General features: G+C 43.9%; 2 protein-coding genes across 6 annotated transcripts; one reads left to right on the top strand and one right to left on the bottom strand.

Moving 5' to 3' along the window:
• The first annotated feature begins 1,050 nt into the window (after positions 1-1,050).
• On the top strand, positions 1,051-10,398 carry sgpl1 (sphingosine-1-phosphate lyase 1). 3 transcript variants are annotated; one of them, XM_040034531.1, is made up of 14 exons: positions 1,051-1,244; positions 3,732-3,897; positions 4,321-4,388; positions 4,688-4,835; positions 4,985-5,064; positions 5,296-5,424; positions 5,788-5,876; positions 5,975-6,083; positions 6,168-6,266; positions 6,353-6,499; positions 6,660-6,898; positions 6,996-7,142; positions 7,225-7,345; positions 8,206-10,398. In XM_040034531.1, the coding sequence occupies exons 1-14, from the start codon at positions 1,233-1,235 to the stop codon at positions 8,347-8,349; spliced, it is 1,698 nt and encodes a 565-aa protein (XP_039890465.1). In that variant the 5' UTR covers positions 1,051-1,232; the 3' UTR covers positions 8,350-10,398. The 3 variants fall into 3 exon arrangements, with proteins under 3 accessions (XP_039890465.1, XP_039890466.1, XP_039890467.1); XM_040034532.1 differs by lacking the exon at positions 1,051-1,244 and adding an exon at positions 1,251-3,282; XM_040034533.1 differs by lacking the exons at positions 1,051-1,244; positions 3,732-3,897 and having other exon boundaries at positions 4,348-4,401.
• A 39-nt stretch (positions 10,399-10,437) lies between these two features.
• Positions 10,438-21,408, bottom strand: pcbd1 (pterin-4 alpha-carbinolamine dehydratase/dimerization cofactor of hepatocyte nuclear factor 1 alpha). 3 transcript variants are annotated; one of them, XM_040034536.1, is made up of 5 exons: positions 21,198-21,408; positions 20,428-20,559; positions 20,251-20,331; positions 14,071-14,159; positions 10,438-11,666 (listed from the first exon to the last, which is right to left on the bottom strand). In XM_040034536.1, exons 1-5 carry the CDS (start codon positions 21,372-21,374, stop codon positions 11,612-11,614), a joined length of 534 nt encoding a protein of 177 aa, XP_039890470.1. In that variant the 5' UTR covers positions 21,375-21,408; the 3' UTR covers positions 10,438-11,611. The 3 variants fall into 3 exon arrangements, with proteins under 3 accessions (XP_039890470.1, XP_039890468.1, XP_039890471.1); XM_040034534.1 differs by lacking the exon at positions 10,438-11,666 and adding an exon at positions 12,966-13,928 and having other exon boundaries at positions 21,198-21,401; XM_040034537.1 differs by lacking the exon at positions 10,438-11,666 and adding an exon at positions 12,966-13,928 and having other exon boundaries at positions 21,263-21,377.
• Between the last annotated feature and the right edge of the window lie 267 nt (positions 21,409-21,675).

Raw genomic sequence — 21,675 nt, 5'->3', positions numbered from 1 at the left:
CTAAAATTTTAAAATGTTTGAATTTTGTATATTTTGGGTCACTTTAGGGGAAAAAATAAATACATTTCAGGCTAAAAGAATTATATTTAGGATGTTTTTACTGGTTTTATATGACAAACAGATGAAGAGCTCAACTGTAAATGTGATAAAAGTGACGCACAGACTATCCAGGGCAATTTAACTACATGGACTTCAGTTACCACTACAACAACAAAAGAGCAAAACACATAATGTGTCTGGGTTATTGTGTTGGTTTAGCCTTATTCCACAAGTCAACCTAGTTTAAAAACTTTTAAGACGATCAATTTAATTTTATCAATAAAACGGCAGCTGTACAACTACTTTTTTAATTGTCTCCAAAAGAAGATATCCCACTCAAAAATAGTGTATTTAGATGTGCAGTTACAGTACCCGGCAGCTCTGCGGCGCTGTTTTCCCTTCTAGACAAAATTTCGTCTTGTTACACAAAATGCTAAATGAGGCGTTCACTGATGTTAAAATATGTATACTTTAAGTAGAATAAAAGTAAACGATTATGATCCAGTTGTAAACAAGAACGTGTCTATCAAGGAATGATAGCCATTATCTGTCTTTATAATTATCTGAGAATCAGAGAATGTGACAGTAATATATGTTTTTAGATACCTTTTTTTTTAGGTTGTCAAAAAATTGATTGTTCTCCCCTGAACAAAACTGAAATGCCGAAATGATCTGAGCAATGCACAGTCATACATCTGAATAAATGTGGATAAATTAAGATTTATTACGAAAAGGTACTTTGTTGTCTGCTTGTCAAACATTTCTGGGGTAAAGGTCACTGACTCGAGGCGTAAATATTTCAATAAATACGATGGTTTCCATGGCATTACTGGACTCACATGACGGCAAATTGTCTTTTACGTGGCGTCTCTGAACGCAGCATTTCACATCCAGTTGTGGGTGTGAAAACGTGCGACGTTCCTGCGACTCGGAGAGAAGATCTACAAAGCACGCGGTGCCTGGTAGATTGGTAGATTTCACAGCGGCACAGCGTCAGATCTACACATGCGCAGACCGCGTGCAGTTATACGCGAGTGTATTTGTTACTTCCTCAATCAGGGTTAGCTTGCAGCTGTGTTTGGTAGTAGCATGTAGATGAGAGTGGAGGACTCATAGCAAAGGCTGCTGGAGGTGACTTCCCCAAGAAGCAAGCTAAATAAAGGGAACTTTTGGTGACAGTTTGCCTCGAGAACATGGACTACTGGGTAGGTGTCTCTGTACTTTCTCTCCGTCTCACGTTACAGGCAGTGTAGCAGACGGGACAATGACAGTGCGGCTTCAGGACGCCCGAAGAAGCAGACTTGTTTATCAGTACTGAAGTGAGCTAATGGCCCGAGTTGTTTTGCTGTGAGGGATGCTCCGAGTCCACAAACACTGGCAGGCACTCTTGTTATGAGAGCTTCGTGTTACAGACATATGGTTGTTTTTCAGGAAACATTCAATCTTCATCGATACTTTTTGGCCCTGTTATAAAAAGATGGTATACAAGATGTAACTACAGGTTCATGGTGCACTTTTATTGGTTTAAAGTCTAATAAAAATAAGATCCTTCCTCTTTGTGTGCGTGTTTTGCGGCTCATTCACTATTGTTTATTGTGGCTGCCTCTGTCTAAAAGTAGAAATCCTGTTCAACATAAACCTGCAGGAAGTTTAAACAAAGCACTACTCTTAGTAGCCCCACCGGAGAGTTGTTTAAGGTTGTGCAAGCAGTGCTTTTTTTTCTTTTTCTTTCTTTCTTTCTAATTGAAGTAATCAGAGGCAGACAAAAGACATGGCAGGAGATGGCAGCTGGTCTGAAACAGATCTGCTGTCCGGGCAGAAATCACTCTTGAGCTCCTTCAGGTCATCACAGGAGAGAGAATTATCTCAAGGGGGGAAAAAACTAAACAAAACACATACTTTTGATGTTGACCTAAATATCGTTTGATACTGTGGCAATCTGGAGGCTTTGTAGAGGTTTAAATAAAAAATTTCCAGACACCACATCTGTAATTATTCTCCCCCCTCAGTGATCTCCTCATCTCTCTGAGCTTTGGTGATGTTTTAGCAAGCTGACTGTTTTTTCCTTCATGTATCCAGGAGCAACCACCTCACGCCCAGTATATTTCCACGAGAACATGACCTCCCATTTGAAACAACAAAAGGTCTCATTAGAAGAATAGTTAAATGTTGTATAGGGTGGGTGTCCACTGTTCAACAAGGAGTAGCACGAAACTGGTACAAGAGGCTTTGTGTGAACCTGGTGTAGGTTTTCCTGAGGGGAAGCTGTGTGTGTGGGATCTGAGGCTGAAGTAGAGTCAAAAAAGGGAGTGATCTAATCTTTATTTATTTATTCATGTATTTAATTATTTGTTTAGTTGACAGATGTGTGACAGCAATCAAATGTGGGCGGTGTGCTAAATTACATGCCTGTCATGACTCAAGTCAAGCTTCCCATTCAACATATGTTAGTTGCTTATTTTCTGTTGCTTCAGTCAGCTCTTTGCAGCTGATCTTGCTAAACCTGTATGAGAACAGGCTGTCCAAAACAGGCAGGTATGGCAGCTGCTGTCTGGTCAGGGGGTAGGACTCCCATGGCTCACTAACAACCCTTTACCTAGGATTTAATGGGGGGGGGCAACATCTTAGGTTGTTCTTTCACACAGTAAACGGCCTTTCCGTCGCACTAAGAGGACTCTCCTCATTGTGTTATTTTTGCTGTGGCAGAACAGATTGTGATTGGTTAAGATACTGCTGTTGAACCTTAAGCTTTCTTATTGCAGCTGAGGTAGCAAGTCCTCACGATCAAACTGCCTGCTGTTGTGTTGTAAAAAGACTTTGTGAGGGAGATAATGCAAAGACAAATTTGCTGCGCTTATGCAATCCCATTGACGGGCATTTCACTGTGATTAAGGCTCACTTAGATCTCCTCGGGCTAAATCATTACATGCGCATTTGAACTGACAGGAAAGTATTCACCTGTGATCGTGCTTTGAAAGAGACGTGAATTATACCTCGTCGTAAATTTGTAGCTCAGTCTTTCCCGTCTCGTCTAATCCTGACTGATTACCTTAATGGGCTGGATGTGTTATGTGACTAGTGGGAGGAGTCTGCTTGTAGATCTACAGTTCGCTGAATGTGTTCTCTCACTTTCACCTGGTGTACCGAGTGCTGGCTGTCTCTTCACCTGACAGTCAGGAAAAGTGCCGAGTGCGTTTAAAGTGTGTGGGGGTGGGATCTGTAGGTCTGGCAATGTCTTCAAAAGTAAGTACTCGCACTTGAAAGATTAGTTACTTTCCCTTAAAGTAATTGGATGTGTTGTCAGTCACTGTCTTTGATGGTTTGTGGCCTGACCTGCAGTGTTTTACTGGACGCCTGTACATCTGCTCCTATTGCACAGTCACAAGTCATGTGTCTTGTTTAAAAAAATAAAAAAAAAATTCAGATTAAGTGAGCTGAAATTTAACTGTTACCTCATTTTGCAGGAAAGCAGTCATTATGCTGTCAAACAGTGACTAACTTTCTCAATACATGGCACTCAGTGGTAGCTTCCCCATATCACCATAGTCGTGTAAGAGATCTGTATCACAGGAAACATGAGTGCTGTTGACTGAATAGTTTGAGCCTTCTGTAAATCCAGATTGTTGTTAGAGAAAAGCTGATGGTTGCTCTGCACTTCTCTTGTAATGCATATTGTGTGTCTCTATGTCCAGAGTGCCTTGGAGGTGTATAAGGAGATGGTGCTGCTGTATTTGGAGGAGGGCCGGCAGCAGGTGAACTCGCGCTGCGCCCATCTGGAGCCGTGGCAGATTATCGCACTGACAGTGATCACCACAGTGGGAGCACTATGGGTCAAAGGCTTCCTCTTCCAGCAAGAAAGTAATCTTTCACACAATAAGAATGGGTCCAAAGTAGGCCTGCTAGAGTCTTTGAGACTTGAGATAACGCATGTAATCAGCTAACCATCTGCTAATGTAGTGCACACTATCTGGAATTGCGGCACAACCGAGCAAAGCCATCATTTGTCTCGACTTTCTAGATCTTCCAATGAATCGGTGCTTAAATTCCTCAGCGAGTAGGTCAGAGCCAGCCATCTGTAGCTCTCTGAGAGGGAAAGGTCAGAGTGTGGCTTCTTGGTAAAAATCTAGCTCTTTAGTGTGTTTGCGAGCAGAGTGAAAGGGGCTCGTGACTTCGCCTTCCCTTAACGTATGATTATGGGTCACAGTCAGCTGCTTAATATTTGTGGATGCATGCATGCTAACATTTCACCACAGCTGCTGCCTTGTGTTTTCTGGTTAATAGGTCTGACATCACGAATCAAGAAGCAGTGCTTTAGACTCATCAGAAAAATACCCTTCGTTGGCGGGGCAGTAAGTATCAGTGGTAAATCTCTTCCCTTTTTTATTTTCCCCCCTTCTGGTGTGTGCTGACGAGTGTCTGGGGTTATTATGAGTCATTCTTGGATGACTGCATATCAAAGTCATGGAGGGGGATGGGTGGGAATGACAGACCTTTGGCACGATTAAGATGATGCTCTGGTGATAACATGTGGTTACTTCTGTTCAGTCAGCAATACTGTTACTTCTCCTATGTCCATTTTAGGTTATGGGTTACGTTACTCTACTGCTGTTTGTGCTTGTAAAGTAACTCTGTCCTCTCTTTGTATCAGATCCAGAGCCAGCTGAACAAGGCTTTGGATGACATGTCTGCTAGTCTATTTACCCTCAAGGAGGGGATGAGCTACACCACAGAGCTTCCCTCCAAAGGTCTCTCTCAGGCCAAAGTAATGGAGAAAATCAAGGAGTACGACACCCTGAGTAAGTCCTCATTCAGCCCTGAGATTCCTGCTTCTTTACCAGTATTTCTAATCTTCATTGCTGATAAGAAAACTTGTCTACTTATCTTTCAAAAGGATAATATCTTTGAGAAAGCCAGTGGTTTCTCAAGACTCAATCTTTTGTTGCAGATGAGGTGAAGTGGGATAAGGGATTGGTTTCTGGGGCAGTGTACTGGGGTGATGAGTCACTGACCAACCTCCTAGTGAAGGTATGCATCTCTGTATACATTTGCAGATTTTGGCATTCCAAGCATTAATGGCCAGGGTCAAGCTTGAATACATTTTGGAGTTTTTACAGTAACAAAGTTATTTTTTTATATTTCATTTCCTGGTCGGTCCTTTCGATGACATTGGTTTCACCCTGGTTTGAGGTTTGCAGTTTATGCAACACTTTACTACTTTTGTCATTCATTTGTTTGTTTGTTTGGGGTTATTTTTAGGTATATGGGGATTTTGCATGGAGCAATCCACTCCACCCAGACATTTTTCCTGGCGTACGGAAGATGGAAGCAGAGGTTGTCAGAATGGCTTGCACACTCTTCCATGGTGGGCCTAACTCCTGTGGCACAGTAAGTCACCATACAGTAGACACTTGCAAGAAAAGGATTTATTTTCTTTATTGGCAGGATTTCCGTCACAGTTATACAATAATAATAATAGACAGGGACAATTTAAAACCCACTTCTAGTCTAGTCTCCTTAATAGAAATACAAAGAAATAAAATTGCAGTTTGTGTTGTAACTCAAAGTCATGAAAAGTTATAATGAGACTTTGCTGAATATCTGACCACTTTTATGATCAGTGAAGAAATTCTGGTGATCCCAAAGATTTCTTTTTTGCAACTCTGTTATCAGACCGATGCACAAACCTCTATCCCTACATTTAGAAAAGGTGGACTGAATTTGTCTTATCCTTACCGCTCCTTTGTGCAGGTCACTTCAGGAGGAACCGAGAGCATACTGATGGCCTGCAAAGCATACAGAGACATCGCATACGAGCGAGGCGTCAAACACCCTGAAATGTAAGCCGAGCTTTACAGGACACAGGGTCCGTGTCAAGGCTTGTCCCTGCCAGAGAAAGTCATGAAATCATTTTCGTGTCCTGCTTTTGTTTCCGCAGCCTTGCACCTGTGAGCGTCCACGCAGCTTTTGACAAAGCGGCACATTATTTTGGGATGAAGCTGGTTCACATTCCTCTCGACAAGAAAACTATGAAAGTGGATGTGAAGGTGAGAGACAACACGTGTAGACAGCATGTGCTGACTTCTGTTTCCAGGCATTATTTATTGCAGTGTTGTTTGTTCTCTTTCAAGGCCATGAGGAGAGCCATCAGCAAGAACACAGCCATGCTTGTCTGCTCAGCTCCCCAGTTTCCTCATGGAATCATAGATCCCATTGAGGAAGTAGCCAAGGTTAGAAGTGCACCATTTTTTTTTTATGTACTCTTGACAAAAACTGGGAAGTCAAATCCCTCACACTTTCCCTCGATGTGTTGCAGCTGGCTGTACGCTACAACATCCCGATGCATGTGGATGCCTGTCTGGGTGGTTTTCTTATTGTGTTCATGGCCAAGGCTGGTTACCCACTCGCCCCATTTGACTTCAGGGTAAAAGGTGTTACCAGCATCTCTGCAGACACACACAAGGTAAGGAGTGGCTGAACAGTCTTCAGATCAAATCTTTCTAGAACAATATACATGTGTGTGTATATACATACCACACATAGATTGTTCTATGTGTGGTATGTACAGGGATATGCTTGTTTTAATTCTGCACCTTGTGTGCATGTGTTACGTTTCTCTCCAGTATGGCTACGCCCCCAAAGGTTCCTCAGTGATCCTCTACAGCGATAAAAAGTACCGTCAGTACCAATACTTTGTAGCTGCTGACTGGCAAGGGGGGATTTATGCCTCACCCTCTATAGCGGGCTCCAGGCCAGGAGGAATCATCGCCGCCTGCTGGGCGACCATGATGCATATGGGAGAGAACGGCTACGTAGACGCCACCAAGAAGATCGTCAGCACAGCTCACAAGATCAAAACAGAGTAAGACACAGACTTGTTACACTGAACATAATAAATTACAGACTCTGTAATTTATTATCTTCTTTAAAATTCTTCTGTCTTCTTCTCTGTTTGTCAGAATCCGCAAGATTAAAGGGGTGTTTGTGTTTGGGGATCCGGAGGTGTCGGTGGTGGCCATCGGCTCGGATGATTTTGATATTTTCCGTCTGTCTAACGCACTGACGTCAAAGGGCTGGAATCTGAACACATTGCAGTACCCGTCCAGGTAGATGTAAAACAAACGATAACGTCTCAGTAAATGTGATGGCATGATAAATATTTACACCTCACAATCGTTGCTTTCACAGCATCCACATTTGCTGCACAGTTTTGCACACTCAGCCAGGGGTCGCTGATCACTTTATTCGTGATGTCAGAGAGCAGGTCGCCATCATCATGAAGAACCCCAAAGAGAAAACTACAGGAATGGTGAGTTTGGTTTACTTATCTACATAGTCATCATTAACATGTGGGTTTTTTAATAAGTTTAAACAACACAAAGACACCAATCTTTCTTTATCATTACATCACAGTTTTGCTTTGATGATCCATGACAGGATGTTGTAATCTTATTGTAATGACAGGGTCACAGTCTGAGCCTACTGCATATAGATAAATTCATACCTTATTCAGCTACTTCACCTGACTTTGGACTGTAGGAGGAAACCAAGGGAGATTACATATTACTGTAGATCCAAACTATACCTTTATCATTCAAATCAAGCTGACTTCACCTTTGTAGTGCTCGCTAGTGTAGCCACTGGAGAGGAATCATGCTGAGTGCAGTGTATTTAGCTTTCTTTTCTGTTTAACATTCTGTGGGTATTTTGGGAAGGGAAGTGGCATTTTGCATTGTTGCTGTATAAAACCTTCGATTTGAGTCGACACAAGCAGCTATTTTGTGTGCCAGCTTTTAAACTCCACCCACGTGGGACAAGCAGCACTGTGCCCGACAGGTTTGTCAGCAGCGTAGTTAACACTGAGAACAGATCTTGCTGCAGATTAAGGTGAATTCCATATAACTAGAAGTTAGTTTCTCAATTTCTCAAGTTTCATTTGTTCTTCAGTCAGTTCACTCATCACATTGGAGAGGTACAAGAGGTTATATGAATCCAAATGCAACAAAAACAAACAAAAACAGTAACATCTGTGCTGCCATTTAACTGGAATTTTTTATTAATGCAGCTGCCTTCTGCGTCTGAAAGTATATAGCTAAGAGAAAACCTGTTTTAGGAGACGGATGATGTGTCTGGATGTTTGTAAGCTCACTTATGTTCCTGCTCTTGCAGGGAGCGATCTACGGCATGGCCCAGGCCATCCCAGATAGATCCCTGGTCACGGAGATCTCCCGAGGTTTCTTGGACTGTCTCTACAGCACTGAGGTGACCAAGTCAAACATCAGCCACATGAATGGCAATGGCAAAGCCCACTGAAAAGGGATTGGTCCCTCCTGGCCCGACAACACTGCATGCAGGGAAACGCTCTCGCCTCCTCCCAGAGCTCTGATTTTTAAATCGTTCAACGGTTGCCTTATCTTGCATACCTGCACTCATATATATATATAAAAAACAAACAAACATCTGCAGCAATCTTTGAAGCACAAGCCATTGTCATTCTAATCAGCCTAGAGGGAAATTCCTTGTAACACTGCGCCTAAATGGTACAGAGAAGACATGACTGGGTCCAAACGAGTTTTAACCTCTGATTTGATTTTAAATTATGTAGAGGAAATGTGTTTGTTTTTTCTGTTTTACATTTCATTTCAATTTTAGCTTTCATTTAATACACGTCTGTCATGATATCTACTGATTGCATAGTGAAACTTTTCAGTTTTTTTAATACCAGAACATTTCAATGCCGTCACCGCTTCACTTCACTGTCCACGACGACTTTGCAAAAACAAACTACTCGAAAGCTCAAAATGTGCTAGAATCGCTGTGCTGCCTGTAGCTTATAAACTGATGCACTGCTCTGAACTGGCTGTACATGCCTGTGTATTATCATCAAAAGGGTGGTTTAATGTAAAAGCATTGCAATGCCCTAAAAACTACATATCAGGTTAATATGTACATCACTTGAAACCAGAATTTATCTGCAAGCCTGAACATGTATGTCCTTGTTTTGTTAGCACTCATTTACCTTCTTTTGTGGTTCATCTACTGTGGTTGGTATCATAGATGGTGGGAATGGGAGTTTTTAATGTTATTAATATCCACTAAAACTCTTAATTTTAATAAGAGAGAATAGGGGCATTAATATTTTGAAAGAGGCTAGTGATATCCAAAGCTCTCCAGCTACTTATCAGTTACTTGGATAATCAAGTAGCAGAAACTCAATTATTCTATTCAATTGTATTCTGCAAAGTCACCTGTGTGTCACCTCGTTGTAATAATTTGTGTCCTAATTCAATCTACCTCAGTTTCCACTAAATGCAAACGTCATTATTTCATCCAGTGAAACCCATTCAAACTGGGCGTCAGTTTTCCATTTCTCACATAACAAAAGCGTTACAGCATTTGGGGCATTTGACCGACTGCACTAAAGTGTTCGTAAATACACTGAAAGGGAACATCTCCGCTCTGACCGATCCACAGATGGAGATTCTTTAAACTTGGGAGAAATCAGCTGTTTGCCCTGAGTGACTGTGGACATGATGTATTCTAGTAAATATCTACTCAGCAGGATATGTTACTCACAGATTGATAACTTAACAATGCATACTGTAACACCAAAAGGACCTTGCTCTCTGTTTCTCACAAGCTTTCATCTAACGTTGCTGAAAATTCCTTGAATTTAGTTCCATGTTTGTGCAATATGTAACTTCTCCTTGATGAAGTGTAACAAATGGGAATGCTCTACATGTTTAGCAGAAACATTGTAGTGAATGACAACTTATCAGCCTTGATTAGTAAATTTTAAGCATTTGTGTGACCGCTCCTTTTTGCTTCATTTGACTCTTTTTGTCAACGTTTGTGTTTCAACTGTTTTTATTTACTGGGAGCTTTTTTGAAGAGATTTGGCATGAATGTAATTAGTCTCACACGTGCAAGAATTTCCCATCTTGTAGCCAGTGCCTGGTTTAAAGACTGATTAAACAATCCAGCTAACAGTAAAAGTTCATACCATCGTGTGTCCATGCTTTCATCCTGAAATACTGTTGTCAGTAATAAGGTGCGGAAAGCCATGCTGATACAAAAAATTAAAAAGGACTAATCCTATTGCATTGAAGAAATACTACAAACTGATGATTGAATGTTCAAGAACTCTGCGTAAGTTGTTTTAGGCAGTAGCTAGCACAGATAACCCTGTAACAGATTCTCTGAAGGTCTGCACAGTAAATCTTCACTGGCAGTGACATTATGTAGCAATGATGTGTTTGACCTTGTGCTGACATTGCAGCCTTTCCAACGACGGGGATTGGGCTTAGCTGACTGTGGCAGATGGCTCTACAGTGGTGTTTTCAATAAAACGGATTCAAATCATTTCTTAGTCGTCTTTTTAAGTTACAACAGGAAACAGTGTGACGGGGGAAAAATCATTTTAATGACAAAGTTGAAAAACACTTAGTACACAACACACATGTTGGGACCAGAGGTGTGGTGCTATGTGATGAACTACCAGAGCGCACAGACCACGCGCATTTCCACGTTAAGCGGAGCATGTAAACATAGTGGCAGTTTACATACTTATTCATTTGTCACTGATCACGCGATCAAATGTTAGATTGCCTTTATGTACAAATCTTAAAGTCGTCTGTGCACAGTTTCAACTTAGGTTCCCTCCTGCTCTCTCTGTTCCTCGCTTTTTTCCTTGCAGAATAAGTGAATTGGTAACCGGTTAAAACTGATGGGAGGTGTGTGATCTTGTTGAGACAGCTGTTCAAGAGAGGCAGGTGGTGCGTTTCCTCCAGAGAAGGGCTGCTTCGCTGTAAAAACCTGAGATGTGTGTGTAACAGCTGGATTTCTGGACACTAGATGAGGCTCAGATATGAAGATTGTGCGGCCTGGTCGTCAACCCAGTTCCGACATTGGCCTTTTATTGTGGGCAGTCTAAGGGAAACCTGTGCAATATTCATGCTGTCTAATCAGCACCTTGACATCCCACACCTGTGGGCAGGGATGGATAATCTCAGCAAAGGAGAAGTGCTCACTAACACAGATTTAAACAGATTTGTGAACAATATTTGATAGTTATGGGTCCTTTGTGTGTGTAAAAAATGTTTCAGGTCTTTGAGTTCAGCTCAAGAAAAATGGGAGCAAAAGTGTTGCGTTTATATTTTTGTTCATTATAGGTACAAAATAACAGGCTAAGAATTGCTAGATAATATTAATAATCCAGGTTTGGCTAGGGAGGTGTTTTTCTTTCTTTTTTCCAGGAAAGTAGCAGATGCAAACGAGCTGAGACGTGGACGGAGTGGAGGAGAAGATCCACAGGGGGAAATGGCAGGACTGCCGCATCACTATCCAGAAGAAGATAGTCATACTAATACTTGTTTTTGTTGTGGTATAAAACTGTTTTGGCTGCTAAGAGGGGCATCCTTTTTGTGAAGCAGACTGCTGGTTTGGGTCCATGGCCTGGAAACTCCCCAGATCTTAATCCCATTGAGAACTTGTTCAAGAGGCGGGTGAACAAACAAAAACCCACTAATTCTGACAAACTCCAAGAAGTGATTATGACAGAATCGGTTGCTATCAGTCAGGATTTGGCCCAGAAGTTGATTGAGAGCATGCCCAGTCGAATTGCAGAGGTCCTGAAAAAGAAGGGCCAACACTGCAAATACTGACTCTTTGCATAAATGTCATGTAATTATCGATAAAAGCCTTTGAAATGTATGAAGTGCTTGTAATTATATTTCAGTACATCACAGAAACGACTGAGACAAAGATCTAAAAGCAGTTTAGCAGCAAACTTTGTGAAAACTAATATTTGTGTCATTCTCAAAACTTTTGGCCACGACTGTACAAGAAGCGTTGTCAGAGGAAAGCAGGGAGGATCAATCACTCCTGTCACCCCAGTCACAAACTGTTCAAACTACTTCCGTCAGGCAGGAGGTACTGCAGTATCCGGTCCCGAACCAGTAGACTAAAGGACAGCTTCTTCCATCAGGCCATCGGACTGCTGAACAGTGACACTTCATAGACGCCTCGCTCTCACCTACCGGAACTTCAACACTGTGCACTCCATAATGTACATATATGCTATTCTTTTTTCACAATATTCAAACTGCTGACGGACGTGATTTGATTTGAGGCCCAGCGCGCTGTAACTTGTAATTTCAACTGATAAAGTGAATGAAATCTCAAATGGAAGAACAAATTATTCTGCAAGGTTAGAAGCAGCAATGGTGAGAATTTGGAGGAGTTTGAGTCAGCAAGGGTCAGAGGTCACTAAAATTATGGACAACCCATCACACCTGCTCCATTTCACCCTTGTAAAGAAGCACGGCTCCTCCCTCTAACTGATTCAAACTTTCAGCCACGAAGAACACTTCAGGAAATCATTCCTATTGTTCTCTCTGTAAAAGTGTACAATAACTCTTCATTATGTGGCAGGATAAATACAGCATCTGTCTATCTCTCTATGTAGAATTTTCTGTGGGCAGTTCAGTGGGCTGTAAGCAGGAAGAGGAAGGGTGAGGGTGATCCAGAGTAGGAATCCAGTGAAATATTGGCATCACCTCTTACAGTTTCCTTGTAATATCAGCTGAAAGTTGAGAATATGTAAATTGGGTAGAGTTAATTTTCTCTGAAACCATACAGTTAATTGGGCTGTGAGTCGGAGTGGGAAGAGTGAGGATGACCTAGAGTAACAATCAAGTGAAATATTGGCGTCACCTCTTACAGCTTTCCCTGTATTATCAGTTCAAAGATGAGAATATTGTAATGTAATTTGAGTAGTTTACTGTTAATTTTCTCTGAAACTGTACAATTCTTTGGGCTGTGAGGCAGAGGAGGAAGAGTGGAGGTAACTCAGAGGAAGAATCCAGTGAAATATTAGCGGCACCTCAAACAATTTTCTTGTAACAAAAAAACCCCCACAATATCAAAAATACAGTACAGCAATTTTTATTTAGCTGGGCATAAGGTCATGTGAACAGAAATGTACAGTATAGTGAGAAGACAATGCTTTGTATATATTATCAACTCTTACAGAATATATAACATTTTTTGTTATTTTTAATGTGCAGTGTGAGAATCATAAAGTAATTTGTTATATATCAACTGCTAATATTTCAAAAGTCGAAGTGGATTGAGCAGTAAAATCGTGAAACGCCAGTATACAGAAAACTCGCGTTTCTAAGCCATTCGGCACTCGTACCGTAATATGCGTAAGAATAGTGCAACAACATTTTAGGTGCGGCTATCTTGACTGTGACTTCGTATGTGAGGGCTCACTTGACTGCGGTACAATACGGTGTAGACGAACACAAACTCATTTACGGTCAGGACCTGACCATACTGCCAGTTAATGAAGTTACTGTGCTGCATGCGCACATTACTGTTTTCCTCTCTGCACGTCATGTGATGATGGACCAGTCTGATTGGAAACCTGACCAACACCCTGAAACATCGCAAACCCATCAGATTACTGTCAAGAAATGAACTTGCTGCCTGTATTAACCATCCTTATGGTTGTGTGACAGCCAAAGCTTTAGCACCCTCATCATTTGGAGCAAAACAAATGTAACACAGTTACTGTCAGACGTGTTCCCGGTATTAATTTCAGCGCAGTTTGAAGTTAATTGTATACACATACACTTAGTAAATCGTGTATGTACGATTTATTTAAATACAATGCTGCCCCCCAAAAAAGTTTGACTGGGAACTCCAAACAGATAAGCTGCAAATATCAGTTTTATAGCTTTGACCATACAGTTTGGTTTATTGGATCATTAGATATTCTTTAATGACGTTTAAATTTAAGCCAGATTAGTTCAATTACAGTATTTTATTTCTTCGCTTGTTGAGAACTTGGCGGAGCATCGCTCCGTTGCGCTCTGGCAGGAATGGGCCTATAGTTGGGACAGAAAGATGAATGTACCATTGGAATTTATAAAATTTCCTTAAGCTTATAATTACCACCCCCATTTAAATAAAAACCCATGTGAAGAGCACTTTAGTTTTCTCTTCCTTGACCGGTGACATTCTGCTCACATTAGAGATGCCTGGTCAATCAAGGTGGCCAAAGAGATGTCACGTTGGGACAGCCCTCCACAGTCATGCGTGCTGAGAGTTATCTGGACCTGCGTTAAGGAGAATGCACAAAGTGGTGAATCAATGCAGATTTGAATGAGTTTGTTTCAAAATAACACTCGACAGAGAGCTTTGCCGCCATTTGTTATGGAGTCATTACAGGTGAAGCATGAGCACAAGGTAAGACCCTGGGAAAGTGTCCTTTAAGGTTTTGACAAAACCAGACGACACCCTGAGTGTCCAACAGGAAACACTGCAAGTTTAGCAAAAGCCATTTTGTATGGGCTCAAAATGTGGTCATAAATATTTTGTACTTGTAAAAAAGATTTGTATGTGTAAAAAAAATTTGTGTGTGGACTTAGCCAAAAAAAACCCTGCAAGTTACAAGTACGAATTTTGACCCTATTTTTCTTCCTTTAAGCTGATTGGTCAATCAGAATCAGATCAGAATCGTGTTTATTGGCCAAGTATATGTGCAGACACATACAGGGAATTTGGTTCCGGTAGATGGTGGCTCTCAAGCACAGCAATGTCTCACACACACACACAGCTGTGTAAATCAACTATAAATAACGAATCTAAACTTATATACATAAAATACAGAAATGAATGAGGTGGAATGAATACTACAAAATGTACATAAGGTGTAGTTGCAGTCTGGCAGTGGGAGCAGTGTGACAGGTCAACTGTTAAGAAGGGAGATGGCGAGGGGAAAGAAACTGTTCCTGTGTCGGGTGGTCCTGGTCTGCAGGCTTCTGTACCGTCTGCCAGAGGGCAGCAGATCAAAAAGTCTGTGGGTGCAGTTTTCTCTGTGGTGGGGTTGGGTGGACTGTCCCGGGCTCTGTGGGGCCGGGGGGCGCTGCTGCGCTGGGCCCCGGTCTGGATGGGCCTGGGCCCCCTTTCCCTGGCGGGTCGCGGAGTATGGAAGTGCCTACTGGGGTTAGCGGGGGAGCTGGCCCCAGGGAGGGGTCACCTGCCCCTCCCTTCCTTCCCTCCCCATCTCCAGCTGCCTCCCTCCTCCCGCTCCACCACAACCACCCACACATGCAGGGCCTTGGAGTAGGGGTATGTCACCAGGGTGCAGAGGAGGCTACCCCCCCCTCCCTCTGTCCCCTTCTGGCTGCCTCTGCCTCAATTTTATCCCACAACTTAGACATTCACATTACTCACACTCTCATTACACATACATATAGGATCTTGGGGGTGGGCACGATACACGGAGTCCAAATTACCATCAGGGTGTACACCTCACCCCTGGCGTCGTTGCCCACCTCTCAATTTTGAATACACGTAGACATTGAGGGCTAGCAGGAGGGACTATGCGCTTACCTGCTGCTCTCTGGCAGGTAGCTCCATGCCCTCCTGGGTTTTAAATGCACCTTAGAACACACATGCATCAACACTACAATGAGCGGGTGGAGGGAGGTTTGGAGTCTTCTCTCACCCCCGTTCTCTGCGGCCTGCTGGAGCGGGGGGGCTAGGAGGAGTTGGCCGTCCGACTGCGGTCTGGAGTGTGGGGCCTCCCTGCTGCTGCGGAGTCGGGGCGGTCTGCCTCTCCCCACGCAGGGAAAAGGGTAACACCACCTGGGTCTGGGTGCAGTTCCCCCCTCCAGGGGCAAGGGTACCTAGACCCGGTTCGTAGAGTACGCTTGGGGAGTGTGATCGTGTGTACAGCGTCTCTTTATGTCTGTCTCCACGTTGGTTGAGTGTGGAGTAAGTGCATATGAGAGCATGAGGGTGGGAATGGATGTTTGTATCTGTGTGTGCCTGTATGTCTGTGTCTATATGTCAGGTTGGGTATCAGATGCCACCTCTCTGGGGACATCTCAGGCCCTCCAAGGTTTGGAGGCCTATCTCCCCCCACCACCACTTCCCCTGCCAGTGGCGGACTCCCTCAGGTGTCGGTGCGTTGGTGGTTCTTTGTGTCTGGGGGTGGGCGTCCGGGTACACACCGGCTCACTCCTTGGCGGCCGCTTATCAGGGCCTGGAGCCTGGGGCTCACTCGGGCCACTTCGGAGGTGGGGTGCCCCCGGCCTCTCGGCCTGGGGCTCGGTCACTCAGGCACAGCTGGCTGCCGGCGGAGCTCACGGGCGCGTCACTGCAACCCCCCCTGGCTTCTGCTCCGCGGCTGCTGAGTGAGCCCTCATCTGGGACTCTCCTCAGCTCTTACTGGGACAGTGGCGCGGCTGCCCCTCTGTTGGTCTTCCTTGGTCTCTTGTGTTCTGGGGGCCTCTGGATGTCTGGAGTTTTGATCTCCTCCATACCTGCTTCATACCCTGGAGGACGGGGCTGTGGCTCCCCACACTCCCTAGCAGATCGTTACATAGAGAACCTTTGGAATGCAAGCATGCTGATCCACACAGGTATGCACACAGGTGTACACACGGGTATTCACAGACGCGGACTACAGCTTTCTTGGCTGCTGCCTCAAAGCACATTGTGCGCTGTCTATCTTGCGTGCTGCACAATATCGTTTATTACTTAGTATCTACTGATATTATGTTGCTCTTTGTTGTTTGCTTTCTCTTCTGTTTTTTTTCTCCATACAGGTGACCCAGGTGTTTTGTTTTGTTTTTTGTTGTTTGGTTTGTTTGTTTTTTTCCTTTCTTCCCCCCCTTCTCACCGTCTCTTCTCCCCTTTGGTTTTCTTTCTCTCCCTCTCTTTCTTTCATTCTTTCTCCCTGTCCTATCCCCCAGTCATGTCTGTCCCGTTTGTAGGAACTGAAAATAAAATAAATTCATAATTATAATAAAGGTCAATCAAATGGACCAATATGGCAAGGCCATGATGATCCACTTGGTAAAATAAATCCGCTTGGCATCTTTCTTGGCCTTAAGACAACAATTCTGATGGCTAAAGATCCAAACGGGACACAAAAAAAAAAAAAGAAAAAAAAGTCTGTGTCCAGGGTGTGAGGGGTCTGTGATGATTTTCCCTGCCCGTTTCCTGGTTCTTGAGAGGTACAGATCCTGGATGGAGGGCAGGGGGGCGCCGATGATCCTTTCTGCTGCCCGTACAGTCCGCTGCAGTCTGCTCCTGTCCTGTTTAGTGGCTGCTCCATACCAGACTGTGATGGAGGAGCACAGGACAGACTCAATGACCGCAGTGTAGAACTGGATCAGCAGCTCCTGTGGAAGACTGTACTTCCCCAGTTGTCTCAGGAAGTACATCCTCTGCTGGGTCTTTTTGAGGATGGCGTTGATGTTGGTCTCCCACTTCAGGTCCTGGGAGATGGTTGTACCCAGGAACTTGAAGGTCTTCACAGTTGACACAGGGCTGTCTGATACGGTGAGGGGGAGCAGAGTTGAGGGATGTCTCCTGAAGTCCACTGTCATCTCTACAGTCTTAAGAGTGTTCAGCTCCAGATTGTGCTGACTGCACCAGAGTACCAGCCGCTCAACTTCCTGCCGGTATGCAGACTCATCACCATCCTGAATGAGGCCAATGACAGTGGTGTCATCTGCAAACTTTAGGAGTTTAACAGCCGAGTTCTTGGAGGTGCAGTCGTTAGTGTAGAGGGAGAACAGTAGTGGTGAGAGGACACATCCTTGAGGGGCACCAATACTGAGGGACCGGGTTTCAGAGGTGATCTCCCCCAGCCTCACTTGTTGCTTTCTGTCTGTCAGGAAGCTGGTGATCCACTGACAGGTAGCTGGTGACACGCTGAGCTGGGAGAGTTTGGAGGAAAGAAGTTCAGGCACAATGGTGTTAAAAGCCGAACTAAAGTCCACAAACAGGACCCTGGCATAAGTTCCCGGGCGGTCAAGGTGTTGCAGGATGTAATGCAGCCCCATGTTCACTGCATCATCCACCGACCTGTTTGCCCGGTAGGCAAACTGCAGAGGGTCCAACTGGTGGCCTGTAATGTCCTTCAGATGGGCTAACACCAGTCGTTCGAAGGATTTCATGACCACAGACGTCAAGGCGACAGGTCTGTAGTCATTCAGTCCTGTGATGGTGGGTTTCTTGGGAACAGGGATGATGGTGGAGCGTTTGAAGCAGGAGGGAACTTCACACAGCTCCAGGGATCTGTTGAAGATGCGAGTAAAGATGGGAGCCAGCTGTTCAACACAGGTTTTGAGGCAGGAGGGTGAGACGCCGTCTGGTCCGGGGGCTTTCCTGGGCTTCTGTTTCTGGAATAGTCGGCTACCATCCTGAGTGTGTATTCTGAGTTTCAGGGGGGAGGAAAGGGGGGTGAGAGGTGTGGTGGTGGTCGTTGAGTCTGGATTGGGGAGGGTGGGGGTGGTCGTTGAGACTGGATTGGGGAGGGGGAGGGTGAAGGGGGGAGAGGTGGAAGGTGTGTTGGGGGTCAATGTCTGAAGCAATGTCCCTGGGGAGGGGAGGGTGAGGCGTGGGAGTCTGTCCGTCTCAAACCTGCAATAGAAAGTGTTTAACTCGTTGGCCAGGTCTTTGTTTGCTTCAATAGTGGGTGGGGGGAGTCTGTAGCTGGTGATTTCCTGCAGGCCCCTCCACACTGATGCAGGGTTGTTGGCTGAGAGCCGTTCTTCCAGCTTCTGGGAGTAGATACTTTTAGCTGCTTTGATCTCCTTGGTCAGTGTGTTCCTGGCTTGCTAGGAACACAATCACAAATTAAACAATCCAATCAGAGAACAGATGGGTTTGGCGGTTGGAGGGGCCCTTTTTTGAACTGCAGGTCCTTGAAGGGTAATCTCTATATAAATATCCGATAGCAGCTAGGTCCCCTTACTTTCAGCAGCTGTTGAAAGGATAAAGTTGTGGTATATCAGTGGTTAGAAATACCATTATTACTTTAGGATTAGTTTAACACAAAGTCAGGGCTGACCCGGGACCATGGCTGTGAGTCACAGTGCGCAGCATAAAAGTCCTTTCACATCAGACGCAGGATGTGCTGCTAATGCTAATTGCCAACTAAAAGCAAAGGATCCAGAATTTGTTGCTGGCTGCTGAGCTCTGTGGGTTTTTGCAGCAGCTCTACCTGTACTAGATGCACCTGCTCCTTGTCATTTTTATCTCTGACTTTATGTCCTCTACAAGAGTTTCTGGGGTTTTCTTGCTAGTTCTTCAAATGTTCAATAAAAACATGTATGCTAATTCATAACAAAGAAAGCTTTGTAATGAAAACGCTCATTTCCAAAACACTGCCCCCCCCTGCGGTCCGCAGCGCTGTTGAAAAGGCTGTGGAAGTCCCTGTATTAAACACGTAGTCCTGTGACACAAAAAATCACCAAACTCGGACGACCACAGACTGTTTTCCTTCGTGGTGATGAAGGTTGGTATGTAAAAGGGCATTTATTCCCTTCAAGGACCTGCAGTTCAAAAATGTGCCCCTCCGACAGCCAAACCCATCAGTTCTCTGATTGGATTGTTTAATTTGTGATTGACATGACATTGACCAATCAGCTTAAAGGAAGAAAAATAGGGTCAAAATTCGTACTTGTAACTTGCAGGGTTTTTTTTGGCTAAGTCCACACACAAATCTTTTTTACACATACAAATCTTTTTTACGCACGCACAAATCTTTTCCACATACAAATCTTTTTTACAAGTACAAAATATTTATGACCACATTTTGAGCCCATAATTTTGACTTGGAAATGAGAAACTCACGTGGTATTAATCACATTAATTAGGGCTCGTGCCTACACAAGACACGCGTTTAGTAACACCTGTGTTCAATTACAATTTCATGCTAAATTGGCTGCCGTGTAACATGGATGTAATTAACCGGTTACACATTTGACGCTGAGAAAAGTCTGTTAGCACAATTTTCAGACACAGTCATGGGTTAAATTCCCGACGAAGAGACCTGCAGCTGCCATCTTTAAACGGTTCACAGCTAGCTAGTCGTTTACCTGACATTTGGTGTCGACTAGGTATCTGGTGTTTTAGAGCTTTGGGTGAAAATTACTTATCCCATCTTCCCCTAACCCTGGGTTAAAAAAAATAAATAATACTTTTTAAATTCAAAAACAAAAAACACACATGTTCTTTATTGTTTTAAGGCAAAAATGACATTTAAGAGGTCATTTTGAAGCTAATTCATGATCCCAGTGTTGGGCTTTTCTATAGTAACAAAAGCCAGCTGTCCACGGTGCCAGGAAAACAACCCCCACCCCATAGGCTGTAATCTTATTTTCATATATTATTAGGCTTGTGTACCTTATTATAGACATTGAACCACTCAGGATGATGGTCCAACTTCTCTGCATGTAAAGCCACTCTGGACATGAAGCCAAAAGCCTGGAGGGGGAGAAATAAAAAAATTAAAATAAAAAGGTAGAGCGGTTATATGGGTCATTTAAGTTTAAAAGTGATATTTGACAATGATGCAAGAACCTGATTGAAGTCTTTGAAAATAAACTCTTTGTAAATAGCATCTCGTCCAACGACCTCCACCCACTGAGCGTTGCGTAGCAGGGGGAGTATGTGGGCCCTCTCCTCTTCAGTCAGAGCTTGGACCTTACCAGCCTGTGAGGACAGAGCAGAGGGAACAGTGCAGCAGATTTGAGAGGGGCAGTTTCACAAACACAAACTCTGATTGGTTGTAGAGGAAACCATCTGGAAACAATGAGAGGCCACATTCCTAGTTTAAAAATCTAGCTGGTTCAAAGGCATGTGGTGGTGGAGAGGGGGTGGTGGTGGTTGGTCTTTTCCTCTAACACATGATGCAGGGTCACAACACAGGTTCAAAGTGAAATTTATTTCATTCGGCCCTGCAGAGTCAACATTGCATAACATCGTCCAAATAGATAGCATTTTATTGCACAATCTACACATGAACGCTCTGTCCCTAGCTGAGCAGTCACAATTATGTACCAGCAGAGCAGACAGATGTCAGGACCAGAGCCTCAGACCGAGCAGTGACATCAACAGGTATCATAGCAACGGTCTAATCTGCTCGATCTGTGGCATGAATGGGCACTACAGAAACGATTACCGCTGGTTAAAACCTCAAACTTCAAACAAACCTCACCGTGGCTTGCTGTGAACATCTCTCCTCCTCCAAACTCATGTTAGCATGCATGACACTTTATTGTATTTATCTAGCTTGAAAACCTGAAATGTCAGTCTGCAATGAAATATTATAATGTAGAGCAGAGTGCTACCTGTGACAGCGAGGAAATGTCAACAGCTCCATGTGGCAGACAGTGTAGAAAGGTTGTGTACTCACCATGTCTGCAGAGGCTTTTCATGCACAGGGGAGGTTCAGCTCCAGCAGCCTGTTGCACAGATGCAAATCTGCTGTGGGAGCCAGTGAGAGCAACTGGAATAAATCCATTCATGGTCCCCGCCTAGCTGCCCTTGCAGGAGCCTGAGCAAAAATCCTCACTGCTGCTAAGCTATTCAACCACCTATCAGCATGGGTTTAATCATAAACTATCATCTGTTCCACAAGGCATGCATTAGGCCAGCTATTGTAGCACGATTCAGCACAAAGGCCAGTGCAGCAGTGTTTGCTGTGTGAAGAGAGAAGACACTGTACCTTTTATGCACACATATCAAACATGAACTTAATCCTAAGAATAATTACCTGCTGATATTAATGTCTTTTCTCCAGTTGACATTAGATTTAAAAAGGAGGTT

This window comes from Simochromis diagramma, unplaced genomic scaffold (genome assembly GCF_900408965.1).
Source record: "Simochromis diagramma unplaced genomic scaffold, fSimDia1.1 OVJJ01000481.1, whole genome shotgun sequence".
NCBI lineage: Eukaryota > Metazoa > Chordata > Actinopteri > Cichliformes > Cichlidae > Simochromis > Simochromis diagramma.
Note: the sequence above shows the minus strand (reverse complement) of the source record. Positions and strands in the feature narration are given on the sequence as shown.